At 42.7% G+C, this 17,953-nt stretch overlaps 1 protein-coding gene across 5 annotated transcripts in view; it reads right to left on the reverse strand.

Annotated features, from left to right (window-relative positions):
* Positions 1–17,953, reverse strand: part of LOC146839122 (uncharacterized) — a 113,187-nt gene that overhangs the window by 18,597 nt on the left and 76,637 nt on the right. For 3 of the 5 annotated variants that reach the window (XR_014960786.1, XR_014960785.1, XR_014960784.1), the window contains exon 4: positions 11,244–11,393. Coding sequence is in view for 2 of the 5 variants with exons in the window: in XM_085603133.1 (XP_085459259.1) it covers positions 7,699–10,053 (2,355 nt within the window). In the remaining 3 variants the exon portion in view is untranslated. Of the gene's footprint in view, positions 1–7,294; positions 11,394–17,953 lie in introns of all 5 variants that reach the window. The other 2 variants (XM_085603133.1, XM_085603134.1) reach the window with 1 other exon arrangement.

Genomic DNA, 17,953 nt, shown 5'->3' on the forward strand with positions numbered 1-17,953 from the left:
TCGGATTTAGTTTAAATGGACGTAGCTTTAAATTCTCACGCGCACCTCAAGGATTTACAGAAAGCCCCAGCATCTATAGCCAAGCATTGAAACGAGAACTTGACAGTATCCACATGCCAGTTAACACGGCTCTGTTTCAATACGTCGATGATCTGCTGATCACCGCAAGAAGTGAACCTGAATGTGAGAAAGCATCACTGACAGTTTTACAATTTCTAGCCGAAAAAGGGCACAAGGTGTCCCCCTCTAAGCTGCAATTCTGTGCCCAGCGAGTTGTTTATCTTGGACACTCGCTGGACAAGGAGGGAAGGCAGCTTACACCCGACCGTATTCAGTTGATAGCTAACATGCCAATACCTAAGACACAAAAGGAGGTGCGGGCTTTCATAGGCCTCACTTCATATTGTAGACAGTGGATCCCGCAATATGCATTCCTAGCAAAACCACTCATTCAGTTGACAACCCAGGAGGCAGCCACATCGACTGTTCTCCCTTGGACTCAGGAACATACACAAGCTTTTGAAAGCCTAAAGAAAGCTTTATGTCAAGCACCAGTTTTAGCAACGCCATGTTACAGAAAACAGTTTACACTCTTTGTTACAGAACGCGAAGGTACTGCCTTGTCAGTACTCACACAGGAACAAGCAGGAGCACACAAACCATGTGCTTATTTTTCTAGTACATTAGATCCAGTAGCTCAGGCTTTGCCTGCGTGCCTGAAATCAGTAGCAGCGACAGCTTTAGCAATCAGACAAAGCGATGCCATAGTGTTAGGACATCCATTGACAGTTCAAGTACCACACGCAGTAGAGGTTCTTGTAAATAGAACACAAACACAACACTTGACCGTAGCACGACTTACAGGGTATGAACTTACATTGTTTCAGCCACATATAGAAATAAGACGCTGTAACACATTGAATCCTGCCACACTTTTGCCAGTAATCGGAACAGACCCACTAATCCATGACTGTATTGAAGTCATTACTGTAACGACAAAACCCAGACAAGACTTGACCGATGTTCCATTGTCAGATCCAGACCTGACATTTTATGTCGATGGTTCATGCATGAGAACAAGTATAGGAGAGTTAGTAGCCGCTTATGCAGTCACAACCGATACTGAAGTTATTGAAACTAATCGTATAAATACTTTGTCAGCTCAAGCCGCAGAGCTCATCGCTCTGACACAAGCCTGTATTCAAGCCACGGATAAAAAAGTCAACATATACACTGATTCACGTTATGCATTCGGAGTTGTACATGACTTCGGCGTGCTGTGGCGAGAGAGAGGTTATTTAACTTCCCACGGTGCCCACATTCAGCACGGACCCCTCATTCATGCATTATTAGATGCAATACATCTACCCACTGCAATATCAATTATGAAATGTAAAGCCCATACAAAAGTTACTGATACCATTTCCCAAGGCAATGATCTAGCCGACAGAACAGCTAAACTGACTGCTCAAACTCAAACCCCCGATATGACAAAGACAATAGTCCCGACACCGACACATTGTATGACAGTTAAAGATCCTACTCTTGACGTAATTGACATACAGACACATGCTACACCAGACGAAATAAAGGAATGGACTGAATTAGGAGGGATCCAAACGGACCAAGGATGGATGATGAAGGAAAAGTCTGTATGGTTCCTTCCTGATTCAATGGTCCAAGCCATAATTAACACTATACATAGTCCAGCACATCTAGGAGAGAAAGCTATGCTAGACAGCATTCAACACATTTGGTTCAATAAGCATTTACGAGCAGCAGCCAAACAAAAGGTCCGTACCTGTATGATCTGTTGCCAGTTCAACCCAGGAAAAAGTGTTCCCGTAGAACAGGGTGGATTTCAGCCTCCTGATCACCCTTTTGAAGTCCTACAGATGGATTATATCCAGATGGAACGATGTCGAGGATTCAAATATGTTCTCGTAGTTGTTTGCGCTCTGTCCCGTTGGACAGAGGCGTACCCGGTTTCAGATTACACTGCCCCGACTACTGCCAAACAGTTGGTTCGAGAATTCTTCCCACGATACGGTTTACCACGTGTTGTCTACTCAGATAACGGCCAGCCGTTCTCATCCGAATTAATGAAACACGTTTCACTTCTGTTAGGTTATCAGTGGAAATTCCACTGTGTCCGACACCCCGAGGCAGCAGGTCTCGTAGAAAGACATAACCAGACACTGAAAATCAGACTGTCCAAAATATGCAGAGAGAAAGGTGTCGACTGGATAGTAGCATTACCAGTTGCACTCTTTTACATGAGAATGGTAGCACACTCTAGAACAGGGCTATCCCCGTATGAAGTGATCTTCGGTAGACCACCGAATATGTGGGGGACGCCCATACCACGCAAAATAACTGATATTGACTGTAATATGCTGACAGATTACTTGGCTTCCTTGATGTCTGCACTACAATCTTCTCGTTCACAGGTAGCTGCAGCTTTTCCCGACAACACTGAGGCGAAACCCCATGACGTTGTTCCGGGTAATCTTGTCTTTGTGAGAAATTTCGACAGGAAAAATCAACTGGAGCCCAGGTGGAAAGCACCCAAGTTGGTCCTGTTGACCACAAGAACAGCCGTGAAGATCGAGGGACGCAAAGGTTGGATTCATTCAAGTCACATAAAAAAATTTCATGGACTACCTTCAGATATAGACACTGTGCCCTGCACTCCCTCACAGACTGATTCAAAACTTCCTTTGGTGGAAAAAACTGAAAGCGAACTTTACAAAGTTAAGTTAAGGCCTAGGACGTCGAGCAATTTGATTGTTTAAGTCCTCTCCAAGGTGAAGCGGTTGAATTGTCTCTGACATGTATCCCCTGGACCTAAGTAGAGGAAATACCGGAAAAATGTTGAAACGACAGGCGTATTGTAAATCACTGCGTAGCCACTGCATAGTGACATTATTAATCTTGTTTTTATTGAGTCTTTTAATAACTATTACAAGTATGTTGTTGCACATATATTACCCTATTTCTAGACATGTTTATAATGTTACTGCTGAACATTCTTTTAGTGACTTACCTCCGCATGAATTGTCTTATAGACTTGCGCTGCGCAATAACACTTTCATTAGTATGTTACACCATTCCCATCAGACTAGTAACGCCACCAATTGTTGGGTGTGTGGCCGACTCCCTCCCTATCAGAATTATGAAGGAGTCCTGCCATTCTTTCCGCATCCATTTACACATAATGGCTCTTGTGGAGCATGGTTTAGTTTGATTAATTCCCTAGATTCGAATTCCGCAGTTTATCAAGACAATTGGGTATGGGGAAACCTGAACCTAGTTTTACTCAAAGTCTGCCACCCTGACAAGGAGGGTCGCCCCAAAAGAACAGGAACTGATCTAGAAAATGAAGTATATGGATTAGGTAATTTTACACCTAATCTCATGATTTTAAATGTCGTATCCGAAGTTGAGCTAGTCTTACCCACCATGTCAGTATTCCCAGCGAAGGGTGAACTGTGTGTAAGAAAGGTTGGTTCTATACATATGGGCCATAGTAAATGCACTACTACTGTAGAATTCAGTGATCAAGGCAAATCTTCATTCAGAACTTCCCGCCACTCCTACTTTATATGTGGTCAGACTGCATATATGCGTCTACCTCTAGATTGGGATGGTACCTGCTACATAGCATTCCTTTTGCCACCTGTTTTCCTAGCTCCTCCTGATTATTACAGAAATATTCATGTAGTACACAACAGAGAACGAAGAGATCTCCCCATTGTCGATTACACTGAGACGGCATGGGACAAGTATGTAGATTTCAATAAAGGCATCTTTCCCTATATAGGTACTGTTACCAATAGTAAGCTGATACGTAGATTAACCAGAACCCTTGAAGCAGTAGTGAATTAAACTATTTCCGCCTTAGGCAATTTAACAGAAGAACAGTCTGCTATGCGGATTGTTGTGCTTCAAAATCGTCTTGTCCTTGACGTCATCCTGGCTGATAGAGGCGGAGCTTGTAGGGTCATCGGATCAAGCTGCTGCATATTCATACCAGAAAATTCGCCATCCGTATATAAAGCCATCACTCGCCTTCATAAGATAGTAAGCCAGATACACCAGAACCCAGGCACTTGGACTTGGTCCAGTTGGTTTTGGAATACGGTATCAGCCTGGGGATGGAGAGTTCTATCCTTCCTAGGTATAAGCCTTCTCATACTATTCAGTTGCTGTCTATGTCTGCAATGTGGACCAGCAATTTGTGGTCTGTGTGCCACATCGTGCATTCCACATCAAGATTTTCATTCAAGATCACGGAAGAAGAAAGAAGAACAAATGATGCTATATGAACAGATCAATGGATTGATGAAGATTGATATCTCGTGAAGGGCAAGAAGGGGACAAGGAGGGAATGTGGAAATATGGATTTTCCTGGTCAGTTATGTCCCCTATCTTGGACCCCAACGGTTCTATGTGCATGTCGCAAGTACATGTATGCTCCCTCCAGTTCCAGTTTTTATGACGCAAACACATGTGCGTCCACCGTCAACATGTCCTCTGTCAGATCCGCCATAAGTGGGCTGGATATTCCATTCCTAAATATGAAAGGCCACCGGCTTTATATGGTTCACTTATGCCATTTTACAGTCCAGGCAAGTAGGCCCTGATCCTGCCATCGAAACTCCTTTTGCCTTCTGCCTCTGAAAGCTCCAGTCTGAGCCTGCATCTGTGACCATGAACTTTGTCTCATTCTCTGCGCAGCTCACGAAGCCTGACATCAGCCTATTCTCTGCCAAGAGCTGTATTTCACCTTCGAATTATCTGCTTCCCCCTCAGCCGATGCATTCCTGCCTAGTAGCTTAAGTAAACATTCCTCCAGTTACCAAGCAAAAAGGCCCATCTTCTCTGCCCTCATGCAAGTAATTCATAGCCCTGTCACCATGGAATATTCCTACCCCCTCGCATTCAGTGTAGACACCCAGACGCTTGTACACGCACGCACAGTCAGTATAGAATAGATTCTGTCCGAGAGTCCTTCTTTTGTGGATAACATAGTTCTTTAAACATAGGATGTAGATATGATTTGGGATTAGGTTGACTTGACCCCCCAGACTTCTTGTCTCCACACGTAGAGCTAAATGTCAAGTCCTCGTCACCCCCTAGTTATACGTCAATTACACGTCAGACTGCTGCGCGCGCATCAATGCCAAGTATTATCTTATAGATCCACCTATGTATTACATCATAGCCAATCACGTTCCTTTTTACTCATTATTACACCCATTTTTGGCAACGCACACTAAACGTCAATGTCCTTATCAATTGTTACGCCTACTGTATTCACTTCATTATGATGTATGTATTATAAAAGTCACTGCTTGTCAATAAAGTATGTACTTCACTTCCTGAACTCCCGTGGTGATGGAACTTGAAGCATCCGATTATAATCGCTTATTGGAATAAAGCCCATTCTGAAACTCTAATATCACGGATTCTGCCTCTCATTTCATTGAGCTATTTTACTATGTTCCTGTATCAAATTCAGTCCCGGTAAAGGAGAAATATTTACCACAACTTCACAAAGCCATTTCAACAGAGAATCTGATCACTATACATGCTAGACAACTATACCACTTGTGCATGACTTCCACACATAAATTTATTAATATATATGTGGCCCAACAACCAGAGCTGCCAATTTTGGATCTGGGGAACCAGGCTAAATGTACTTTGATTCTGGGCAAATTACTTAATCTACAGTGTTTATAACAATACTAATCTGACCTACTGTAATGTAATCTGGTGCTCATGTAAAGTGTTCACACTTGGGCCGTGTTCACACTAGACAAAAAAATATAAAATGTACACATATATATGGAGTCACTGCATCACTAAGCCAAATGAGGTCCTACCCCATACTCTGCTGCCAAAGGGGTATCTCATATCTCCTAAAACCATTGGTTTCAACCCCAAGATGATCAGAAGCCTTGCGATTTTAGTGAACGGATGCCACAGGCCAGCACCCTACTTGTAAAAGTGCCCCAGCTTCAGACTCCAGAGCGGTTCACCATCTGCCACTTCTATGGGCAGATCATTTTCTTGGCCACAGTCCGATATTGAAGGGCGTGGTCAAGGTCATGACGTTTACAAACAATCCATTAAAGCTAGGTGGGTCGCAAACGTTTGTGGTATAAAAACGTTTGGGAAACACTGGTGTTACTGGATTATAATCTATTCTCCAAATATAGATCATAAGGAAAAACTGGCTCAAATCACTTTTAAAAGTGTATGGGCCCAATGTACTAAAAGACAGTTCACAAACAGAGGTTGCAATTTGCAAACCAACATTTTGCAACCCATTTCTGATCTTGCATGTAACGATAACTCTTCTGTATGGAAAATGCACTGGGGCCCAAGGGGACAACTTTGTGAATCTGTAATCACCTCCATTGAGATTTGTGCAACTGATCAATGGCTTGCAACTAAAAAGGGCAGTCATAAACTATGATATATATCAGTTTGATTCAGAATGGATTGCAAAACCTATTTTGAGAGTCAGAAAAACAATTCCAACTCGCAAAATGGGCTTAAATATTGCACAAAACACTGGTGTTCGCAAACTGTGTTACTTTGTGATTACCGGATCTGCACCCATATTTGGTACACTGGGCCCCTATTTGGTAAGAATGTTGTAAATATTGGATAATTAATGAATAAGGTTGAAATGACTTGCACGTTTAAGGTCTTTATCCAGTTTAGCTAGGACAATAATTAGTGCTTCAACAAATGAACCCAAAATAGTATCAATCTATTAGCATTGAACAAACAATTGTCGTAAACATGCCACAGTGTGTGAAATACCATCAGGCCCACAAGATGGCCACTAGCCAAGAACACCAAGATGAAACTATCTGTTGTCAGCAGGTTAGCACTTAGAGAAGTTTAGTTTTGTGAACATAAAAAACATTCGCTTTCTGATTTACTTGTTTTTTTCTATGAGCACAGTAACCATTTTATGTTCACACCACTATCTTGGGCATTATTAGTTCAAGATGTGACAGTTTACTGCATAGCCATTCAGTTGTCTATTTGTCAGCATAGGATTGATTACTTCAAGCGTCCCTGCTCTCTGAATGTTTATTATGGGAATGCGCTGTTTTTTTTGTCAATAAACTTGCTGAGTTTCAATAAACTCCTAGTGTCTGCACTATGAGGCTGCAAGACAAAACAAAATTGGGCAGACTTTATTACTCTGAGCTATGGTTTTCACTTTCACTCGGAGTAGCTACTAAATAGCTCCAAGAGTTTGATGTACCTTCCACTATATTCTTGTGGTCTCTTACAGGCGTTTGTCTCTGGTCCCGTTTTCTTTCAGGTTGCTTTTACTGTGTTGTTTCTTCTTTTTCTCCTTGGATTGAAGGGTAGTTGTTCATCCTTTGCATTTTGTAACATGCCTCTGCAAGTGTAGAGCTAGAGTTTCGTCTCTGCCAGTGATACTGCAAAACCTTCTGCATCTTTGGATACTTTTACGTTGTTGGGTCGGTTTATAGGCTTACTGTTAATCTAGGTATGTTCTGGGTTTCGAAAATTAACTAATAGGGTTACCTAACATTCCTTGCATCCAAATTACAAAGCTGGACAGCATAACAGGCACAGTGAAGCTATTTATTGTTTGTATTTTGTAATGAACGGGTAATGAGCGCTTCCCAATTTGTTATACTATTCTGTAGTATTCATTGTGTTTTTCGGACATTCAGACTGATAAGGTTTTTCTTTAATGTGGGATTTTGTATTCTCTGAGATGGGGTACATGACTGGAACATTAATGAGAGTCAGAGCACTAATACGGTTTGAGACCAGTGTGGGGTTTATCGTGGGTAAGTAGAATTTATCACTAAAGCTTTCTAGGTACTCAAAGCACTGATGAGGTTTTTGTTCAGTATATGTATGCTCTTTCGACGAGAGTGTAGCTTTTTCACAGAAGCATTTCCATTGTTCAGAACACTGATAAGGTACTTCCCTCTTGTTGGTTCTTTCATTTACAGTCAGATTCTTTATATGACTGAAGCTTTTGTGGCAATCAGAACAGTGGCACGATTTATGCCCAGTGTGGCTTCTCTCATGCATATTTAGAATGGATTGACAACCGAAGCTTTTTGGCCATTCGAGGCAGTCCGACGGTGTCTGCCCAGTGTGCTTTCTCTCATGTTGAGTGAGATTGCCTTTCTGACGGAAGGTTTTCTGGCATTCAGAGCACTTATAAGGTTTTTCCTCAGTGTGAGTTCTCTCATGTCGAGTAAGGCTATCTTTAACACTGAAGCTCCTCTGGCATTCTGAGCACTGGTATGGTTTCTCCCCAGTGTGAGTTCTCTCATGTCGAGTGAGATTGTCTTTAAGCCTGAAGCTTTTCTGGCATTCAGGGCACTGATAAGGTTTCTGCACACTGTGTTGTCTCTCATGTCGAGTGAGACTGCCTTTCTGACTGAAGCTTTTCTGGCATTCAGAGCAATTAAAAGGTTTTTCCCCAGTGTGGATTCTTTCATGGTGTATGAGACTAGTTTTCTGGCTGAAGCTTTTCTGGCATTCAGAGCACTTATAAGGTTTTTCCCCAGTGTGGATTCTTTCATGGTGTATGAGACTAGTTTTCTGACTGAAGCCTTTGTGGCATTCAGAGCACCAATAGGGTTTCTTCCCACTGTGAGTCATCTCATGGTATGCGAGATACATTTTCTTACTGAAGCTTTTTGGGCATTCAGAGCACCAATAGGGTTTCTTCCCACTGTGAGTTATTTCATGGTATGTGAGATACATTTTCTTACTGAAGCTTTTTGGGCATTCAGAGCACGGATAAGGTTTTCCCCCAGTGTGAGTTCTCTCATGGCGAGCAAGGCTACCTTTCAAACTGAAGCTCCTTTGGCATTCAGAGCACTGGTATGGTTTTTCTCCAGTGTGGGTTCTCTCATGTTCAATAAGACAGACTTTAAGCCGGAAGCTTTTCTGGCATTCAGAGCACAGATAAGGTTTCTGCCCGGTGTGTTTTCTCTCATGTTCAGTGAGATGGCTTTTCTGGCTGAAGCTTTTCTGGCATTCAGAGCAATTAAAAGGTTTTTCCCCAGTGTGGATTCTCTCATGTCGAACAAAGCTACTTTTAGCGCTGAAGCTCCTCTGGCATTCAGCGCACTGGTATGGTTTTTCCCCAGTGTGGGTTCTCTCATGTTCAATAAGACAGACTTTAAGCCGGAAGCTTTTCTGGCATTCAGAACACTTATAAGGTTTCTTCCCAGAATGAAGTCTCTCATGGTAAGTCAGTTTGAGTTTTTTAATAAAACTTTTCGGGCACTGTGTGCACTGATACGGTTTTTCCCCAGTATGGATTCTCTCATGCTGTTTGAGACTGGCTTTATGACTAAAGCTTTTGTGGCATTCAGAGCACCAATAGGGTTTCATCCCAGTGTGGGTTCTCTCGTGTTCAGTGAGATACACTTTTTTACTGAAGCTTTTTGGGCATTCAGAGCACAGATAAGGTTTTTCGCCAGTGTGGATTCTCTCATGGTGTATGAGATTGGTTTTCTGACTGAAGCTCTTCTGGCATTCAGAGCACTTATAAGGTTTTTCCCCAGTGTGGATTCTCTCATGGTAAATGAGACTCTCTTTTGTACTGAAGCTTTTCTGGCATTCAGAGCAGTTATAAGGTTTCTCCCCAGTGTGGATTCTCTCATGGCGAATAAAACTGGTTTTGTGGCTGAAGCTTTTGTGGCATTCAGAGCACTCATAGGGTTTCTTCCCAGTGTGAGTTCTCTCATGGTATGCAAGATACCGTTGCTTAGTGAAGCTTTTTGGGCATTCAGAGCACGGATAAGGTTTTTCCCCAGTGTGGATCCTCTCATGGTATATGAGACTGGCTTTCTGACTGAAGCTTTTCTGGCATTCAGAGCACCAATAGGGTTTTGTCCCTGTGTCGGCTGTCTCGTTTTCAGTGAGACTGTAATTATGCCTGAAATGTTTCTTGCATTCAGAGCACTGGAAAGATTTTGGCACCTCATTTGTTCTCTCATGCTGGGTGAGAGAATTCATGACAAAATATTTTCTGGTAATTTGAGCACTGAAATGGTCCCTACCACCCTATTTTTGTTCTTGTAAGTTAAGAAAATATTTTAGAAATAAAGCTTTTTTGACATTCAGATCAAAGGGTTTTAATCAGTCTTTATTCTTCTTAGTGAGATAAGATTTCCATCGAAAGAGTTTCTGACATTTAGAGTAGTTTTAAGGTTTTTCCTCGTGTACATTATCTTGGTGAGATGGAATTGATAACTAATGCTGTCCTCATATTTTGGCCAATTAAAAGATTTATTTCTTGAGTTATTGTCTCCAGGTGTGTTTTTTCTTGAGTACACAGCAGATTAAGACTTTACTTGATTCCAAAGTTCAGATGTGTTTAGATCATTTTCAGCACTAACCTCTCAAATGGGCTTCACTGTTATTCTTAACACTTGCATTGAGCCTATTAAAAATTTTGTTTGGACTTGTAGTGTCGAGACCTCTTTAAGCAATTTAAGCTATTTCACTCAACCTTTCCAAATGTCTCTCATGGAGTTATGGGCTCCGTTATGTCTATATGAAGTCTGTCCGGCAGAGTTAGGTTCACTTTGTGACTGAAGCTTTATTAACATTTATTTAGCAGGTTATAAAACACTGACAAATGTATGGTCTTGACTTAGTGTAGGCTACACATGTGCAATGGCAGGAAGATTATTTTACACATTTATCAGTTTCAGAATATTGGTTCATCTCAGTGCCCAATGTGGGGTCTCCACGGCTGTGGCAAAGACCTGAGCACTGGTGGCGTCACTTTTCATAATCGAGCATGGTTGAAACAAACTTTGATAAACTCCAGTGTTTTTGATAAAAATTGGAAAGGACCTTTTACAATGACTTTCTTTTGTGCCAGGTGTGTTCTTTCCCACTTCAGCAGATCAGTCTTCCGACTAAAGTGTCTTCACTCACATTGAGGTGATAGGTCTTTCTGACAAAAATTCTCACGTTCGGTGCATGGATATGTTTTTTTTTCCAAGGCTCTCCTTATGTAGACTGAATTTACAAAAGAGGTTATTTTCAGGCGATTTACTCATTTTTATTTCTGAAGCTGTGTAGCCCTAATAACCCACTTGTTAGAATGTTTGTGATAATTTTATTTAGTTGTTCAGCAATGTATAATGAATGACAGAATTAGCTACATCAATTTCACTTGAAATAGGGTTCTTTACCCCAGTTTCCTCCTCGACTTGTTGGTACTGTTTACTTATAGGTGGTCTGAGACATTGTCACCTCTTCAACATAAACCTCTTCAGTGTGGCGATTTTTGCTGCATTTTATTAAATGATGCTTTTCTCTTTTTTTATCCATGCTTCAGTGACCTGCAGAATGAAAATGGGAGTTTGTTACTGAATATAAACGAGCAAACATATCCAATATTTATGAGCTTATTCAATGCAAAACTATAGCCTTTAGAGACATGAGGTGGGGAGTCAGACTCTGAGTTGAATGTCTGGTTTGGCTGTCAGGACCGTGCATCACACTGAAGAGAAGGAGCTCAAGGACGCTCAGACACAAGCTTTACAAAGAATTACTCCTAAAGTTGTGGGTTTTGGATGCAGAAACTAAATGTACATATACGTTGGCAATAAATACTACAAGCTTCCAGAGGCAGTCAGTGTTCTCAAGATATCATACATACTGTCGGGTCCTTAATCTTAGGACTTGCATAGTGATGTAGGCGGGTTCTAATTCATTGGAAGGTGTATGTCTGAATTGACTAAGCAGTTGCTGATTCACTCGAACACTGCTGATTGCATACATGAATGCTCATTAAAGTAATTCAAGTTTACCTTGTGTGGACAGCATCCTTTCATATACCAACCAGCATATATGTAAAATCTCAAATGGCTCATTTTTTAGACAACTGATCTGCAATGTCCTTGAAGTAAACACATCACCAACAGATCGATAAACTGGGTTCCACCCTTGGCCAGACATTGACTCTGCCCTGATCTCCAAGGTGGATGGTCTGACAACCACAGTTCTTCTATTGGGCTTATTTTCCATTTTAGGCACATTTCACCATGATCTCTTACCTCACTGACCGTGTGAGCATTGCCTGGCTTTCTTTATTCATGTCAGCATCATGTCATCATCAAAGCAGAAATCATACCTCAAAGATCAATCATTGCTCCATTTCTCTCAAGGCCTACCTCAGCCCATGGGCAGACCTCAAACATTACAACCGGGCATGCTGCAGCCACGCAGATGACACACCAATCCCTCTGAAACTGGAGAGTCTGAGCAGTCTGAATAGCTCAAGTCTAGATGACTATGTTCAAGGCATCGACCAATGGATGTGACTAGTGAAGTTAAACTCAATTCATCCAAAACAGAGATCCTCACATGCAGACACTGGGAGAACTACCATCCTCTACTGTGCTCCGACCCCAGGAAGTTAGAGTAACTCCTAAAAGATTGTGGATTTCCCAGGCTCAAATGACGAGAAGCACTTTTGATCCTATGTGACCCATAAGACTAATCTACCCTCAGCTAGGATCCCCACAGAAGGTCCAGGTGACCACCGGTCATCCTTTCACGTCCTGATTTTGATAACGGACTCTACTATGGAGCTTCACTCTCCCTACCAAGAATGCTACAAAAAACTCAAAACAAAGCGGCTGCACAACTGCTACCGGCACATCTATGTGACCACATTTCACCGGCCAGAAAATCCCTTAGGGAGTGACCTTTGATGATTATCTGCCTAAAGGACAGAGCCATCTGTGACAAAGAATCACCCGCCTTACAAGCTCAAAAGATGTGCACAGAGCACTAGACTCATGAAATTCACATGAAGATGGGGTGAAGTCCGTACACCTGCTCTGGAGCAAGCAGTCGTGAGACCCACGCCATCAAATGTGCTGATTTCTTTGAACGGTATTCTGAACAGTCTGTAACTAGATGAACCCCACCTTTGGGAAAAGAAGAACTGCTGGTGTCTCCATGAACTTGACCACAGGGTAAATTTGTAATTACAGTTGTAATTATTGTACTGTTCTAGAGCTCTGTTGAAATGTAATTAAACTGCTTGGAAGAACCTGACCACTCATAAATGATAAAATTATGTGGTGCAGTTAATCAAAATAATAATTTGAGAATAAAGTTAGGCTCAGCTTCACAAGGAACCCTTACAGAATGATTACAAATGTTATGGGTGGCAGTAGACCCAGGATTTATTCAACAATGTAGTCATAATGTCATTTTCGCTGCTACTCTGCAATTAATACCTGCAAATAATAATCCACATTTGTAAAGTGCGAACAATCACCCGTAAGGGTCTCTAGGCGCTGGGGGCCGTTGGGAAGATTAAGCAAGCTATTGCCCAGAGTCACATGGTGCTGGGCTAATCTGCTGCCGGTGCCGGGGATCAAACCGTGATCCCCAGATTCCGGAGGCAGTTGCCCTGGCCGCGGCGCCACACCTCTTCCTTAAAGTAACAAGCATTTGTAATGCAATAGGTCTCGCATTCACGCGAGTTTGAGCTATTGGCATTGTAAATGACAATTAGTTTTATTTATGTTTTGGTTTTTAAAACATATATAAAAGGCCTTGTCATTTACAATGTCAATAGCTCTCAATCTCGCAATTGCAAGACCTATTGCATTGCAAATGCGTGTTACAAAATGTGACGTTTACTGCACACATTTTAAACATTCTGCCTCTACCAAATGACGCTGCAGGACGCCCGGGATAAAACGTATGCTGTCTGCAGAGACAAAGACATGTGGTTTGTGTGATATGTAACCCAACGCAAGCCTAGCTGAATACAGTGTGGTTTATCAGAGCCATATATTTTAGCGTGCGCGGTTCTGCTGCAGTCCGTAATGTTGAGGGATGTGCCACTCAAAAATGAATGCAGATGGAAACAAACGTATACACTGCCGAAGAGCGACACAGACAAAATCGCAAACACTCTGGTACTATGTAAAGCTGAAACCAAAGGCATGCGCCTCGCCACAAAGAGAATGCCCATATGCCGTTCACGGCAAAACTACAAAGAATGCAGAACCCCAGGCTCGACAAGCGGCTCACATCTCCTCGCCTATGCAAAAAAAAAAAAGTAAATAAAAACCACAGAAAAAAGAGCAAGTTGGGCGCGAAGAGACTTACTCAAGTTCGGCAGAAAGGATCGGCGATAAGTTTGATGATGTCTCAAAATTAAAAGACTGCATGTCAAGGCTAAATACGTGTTTTTGTTTTTTTAAATCTTAATTTATACTTGTTTTCCATCCAATATAAATATGCCAAAGCTGGTTTAAGATAGTGAGTCGATATCATAGGCTTCAATTTAAGAAACAAATATTTTATTAAAGTGATAACACCCTACTATACATAGATACTAGTAGCCACTGGGGAATACAAGTCCCTGCAGTTGTTTAACAAAGGGGGATTTCTTTTTCAGCGGCTGTGTTGTGAAAAGCTATATGCAGTCTCTCAAAATGAAGGTATCCAATGTCTGGAGCTGGACGACCCAATATCTTGTACTGTGTGGAGGGAGCATCATTATTTTTTGGAAAAAGCAAAGACCAGCAAGACAGCTAAAGCTATCTTTAGGCCAGATATAAAAAAGCAAAAATAAGAGTGAACAGTTATTTTCTCTTTTAGCCTGCAATTGTACTTTCGTTGATGACATTTCTAGAAAAAAACACTCACTTCATTCCACAGTGTGTTTTGCCATTCTATGAGAAACAAAATACAGTTTTTGCTTTTTTCTCAGACAGCCATCAAATGAGAAATATTCTGTATTTTTAAAAGAGCAACAATTTGGTCCCAGGGTGACAGGTGTGGTAAGATGAAGGCAAACTCTTTACGCTTTCTCTGAGTTTTAAGTAGATTTCGTATTTCACAACTAACTCAAGCCACATCTAGGAGTGTTTTTGGGCTAAAAGATGCTGATGGATTTACCCCCTTATCCCTAACAGAAGACATCCTGGTGAGTCTAAAACCCGGACCAGCTCGTCTGTAAGCAGATATTGCTTCTAGGTGAAATAGTCCAACCATATGTCCTCATTTTCCAAAGTAGTTTTTTATTGTAGCGTATCACTCTTGCTTTATCTTTCTAAAACGGGTGAGGAGTTGGCCTAACGGCTAGGGCGGTCGACCTCAAATCGGGGAACCGAGTTCGAGTCTCGGCAATGACGCTGAACATCCTGTGATTTTGGGCAAATCACTTAATCTCTCTGTGCCAAACAAAAATGAATGTGTCCCCATGTAACGCAACTGGTGCTATGTAAAGCGCTCTGATACCAGATACCGGGTCAAGTTCGCGCTATATAAAAGTACTAAAAAGTTATCTTTTCAAGAGTTTGCAAGATGTTGTGCTGTTGTGTTTACATCTATGCCAACGTTGTTTTGTAGAGTTAAACATTGTTCGTTACTAAGTTATATGTTGTCTTGTGATATTGAGTGGCGAAGAGGCTTGCAGGGCCTTGCTGATGCTCCGATACTTTCTGAAATCGAAAATATCCTGGTGAGGATGCAACATGCAACAAGGCGCTATCTATCTCGAAGGCAACCTGGAATCTGTATTTTAGTTGCTTGTTCTCTTCCCTGGAAAGGCTGGCTCCCCTTTGACCCTGGTGACCTATCGCGTCCTTAGTGTCTGTAGGGGCTTATCTGATCCCCTACCCCCTTGTACAGATGGAGGGAGGGGGGCCGGTAGAGCAGGTGGTGCGGGGAAAGCAGAAACACACAATGGAGAAGAGGGTGCTAAATAAGACGGAGAGAGAGAGGTGGACAGTGAGACAGAGACAGCACATAGAAGAGAGAACAATATACACAGAAGAAGAAATATGTGCAGACAGACAGCTGGGGAGGAAATGGAAAGAATGAGTAAAAGAAAAAAAGAAGTAGAATTAATAGACAGTGGTTGGGAGAAACAGAGAGATGGAGACAGAAAGATTGAGAGAGAAAGAAATGGAGGGAAATATGAAAAAAAAGCTGCGAGAGATAGAGAGGCCAGAGAACGAGGCAGGGGAGAGCGAATGGTACAAACAAACAGAAAGTGGAACGAGAGGAAGAGGGCAATGCATGTAATGGAATACGTGGCAGGAGGGAGAGAATGGGAGAGGATGTGGTCCGTCGGCTGTGCTGCCGCCTCCTGAATGTGTAATGTAAATACGGTGCTATGTAAAGCGCTCCAATACCTTCGGGTCGAGTTGGCGCTATATAAATATGCAACAAAAAAAACAAGACAAGCCCGGCGGAGCGTGGCGCGCGCGCTTGGCGGGGGCGGGGGAGCACATTCCAGGCGGGGGAGCGGACCCTTTGAAGTTAGATTGCCAAACGGATTGCATGGCGGCACGATGCGCGTGATTGTGCGCGTGCTCGCCATGCGCTTTTTGGAGCACTTTTAAATGCCCCTTACTATAGTCTCGCTTTGCGATCGCTTACGCGATAGCAAGGCAAGACCTAAAAATTGTGTCTTCAATAGGTCCAATATTTACCAACATGAACATTGGGGCAATAAAGGATGCAGTAAGGCGAAAGAGCAGGTGAAGGGTACGGTGGTTAGACATTAAATCACAAATGTCCTCCATGTCTCTCACTATAATCTGACACAATTGCAGTGAAAAGCGGAATTAGACCATGCCTCGGGAAACATATTTGTAGTACATGCATTCAAGGGAAAATACAAATATTTATGGTGGCCATTCATAAATTTTGCTGTAATGACAAGTGTAGGAACCTGGGGTCACCAGGCCCTATAGGCGGTAGCGTGGCGCGAGCCGGTCGGGCAACCAGAGGGCTATGTGTTAAGCAACCATACACCACACGCTTCTCATGGACTAGAGTCACACACAATAAGGGACGCCACACCGTTTAAATTATGCAAATACTTCAAGTTTATCCAAGTATAGCTGGTCAGATGCAGTTCAGGAAATAACAAGGTAATACATGAATCATAATACCATCGTGACATTACATTCGACACTCTGGGTGATATCTATGCAGTGCCTAACCTCATTCTAGCGCTGTGCGCGCTTACGTAAAGTCTTTCCCTGAACCGGCTAACTAAGCGTAATACTTGAAAGGAGAAACATTGGGTTCACTAACATGGCGCCTGTAGAACTGAGCGCTCCTCGTGATCAATGGCCCCTAGTACTGTGAAGCAAGGCATATAAACATAGCGCTATGCGCAATCAGTTGCATGTGGATACGTTTGCGTAGAACATTTAATACAACGCGTGACTCGTAATCAGTCGCATATCATTACCTTTGAGCAGAGCATATAACACAGTGCGCTACTCGCATTCCTGGGCATGTAATTACGTTCGAGCAGAGCATATAACACAATGCGCTACTCGCATTCCTTGGCATGTAATTACTTTCGAGCAGAGCATATAACACAGTGCGCTACTCGCATTCCCTGGCATATAATTACTTTCGAGCAGAGCATATAACACAATGCGCTACTCGCATTCCTTGGCATGTAATTACTGTCGAGCAGAGAATATAACACAATGCGCTACTCGCATTCCCTGGCATGTAATTACTTTCGAGCAGAGCATATAACACAATGCGCTACTCGCACTCCTTGGCATGTAATTTCTTTCGAGCATTGCATATAACACATGGGGTTACTCGCCGTCCCGGTCTCTCTGGCTGAGGAAGCAGAGTCGGTGGCGTGAAGCGCCACACGAGAGTAATGTCAGTCAGTACTTTGAACGGCTTCCAGCGGGGAGGATTACTGGACTTGAGGAGCGAGTCCCTATGCTCCGGTGCAGTTCACAGAGCACCGCGCTCAGGATTACAAAAGGGGGGACACGGACAGGATCCCTCGGCGGGGTCTCTCCGTCGCGCAGGCAGGGGAGGGGATTCCCACGGAGGGGACAACCCGGGCCAGGTGCGGTGTGGTTTCCGGACCAGCAGGGGG

This window comes from Triturus cristatus, chromosome 4_2, assembly GCF_964204655.1.
Source record: "Triturus cristatus chromosome 4_2, aTriCri1.1, whole genome shotgun sequence".
Lineage (NCBI taxonomy): Eukaryota > Metazoa > Chordata > Amphibia > Caudata > Salamandridae > Triturus > Triturus cristatus.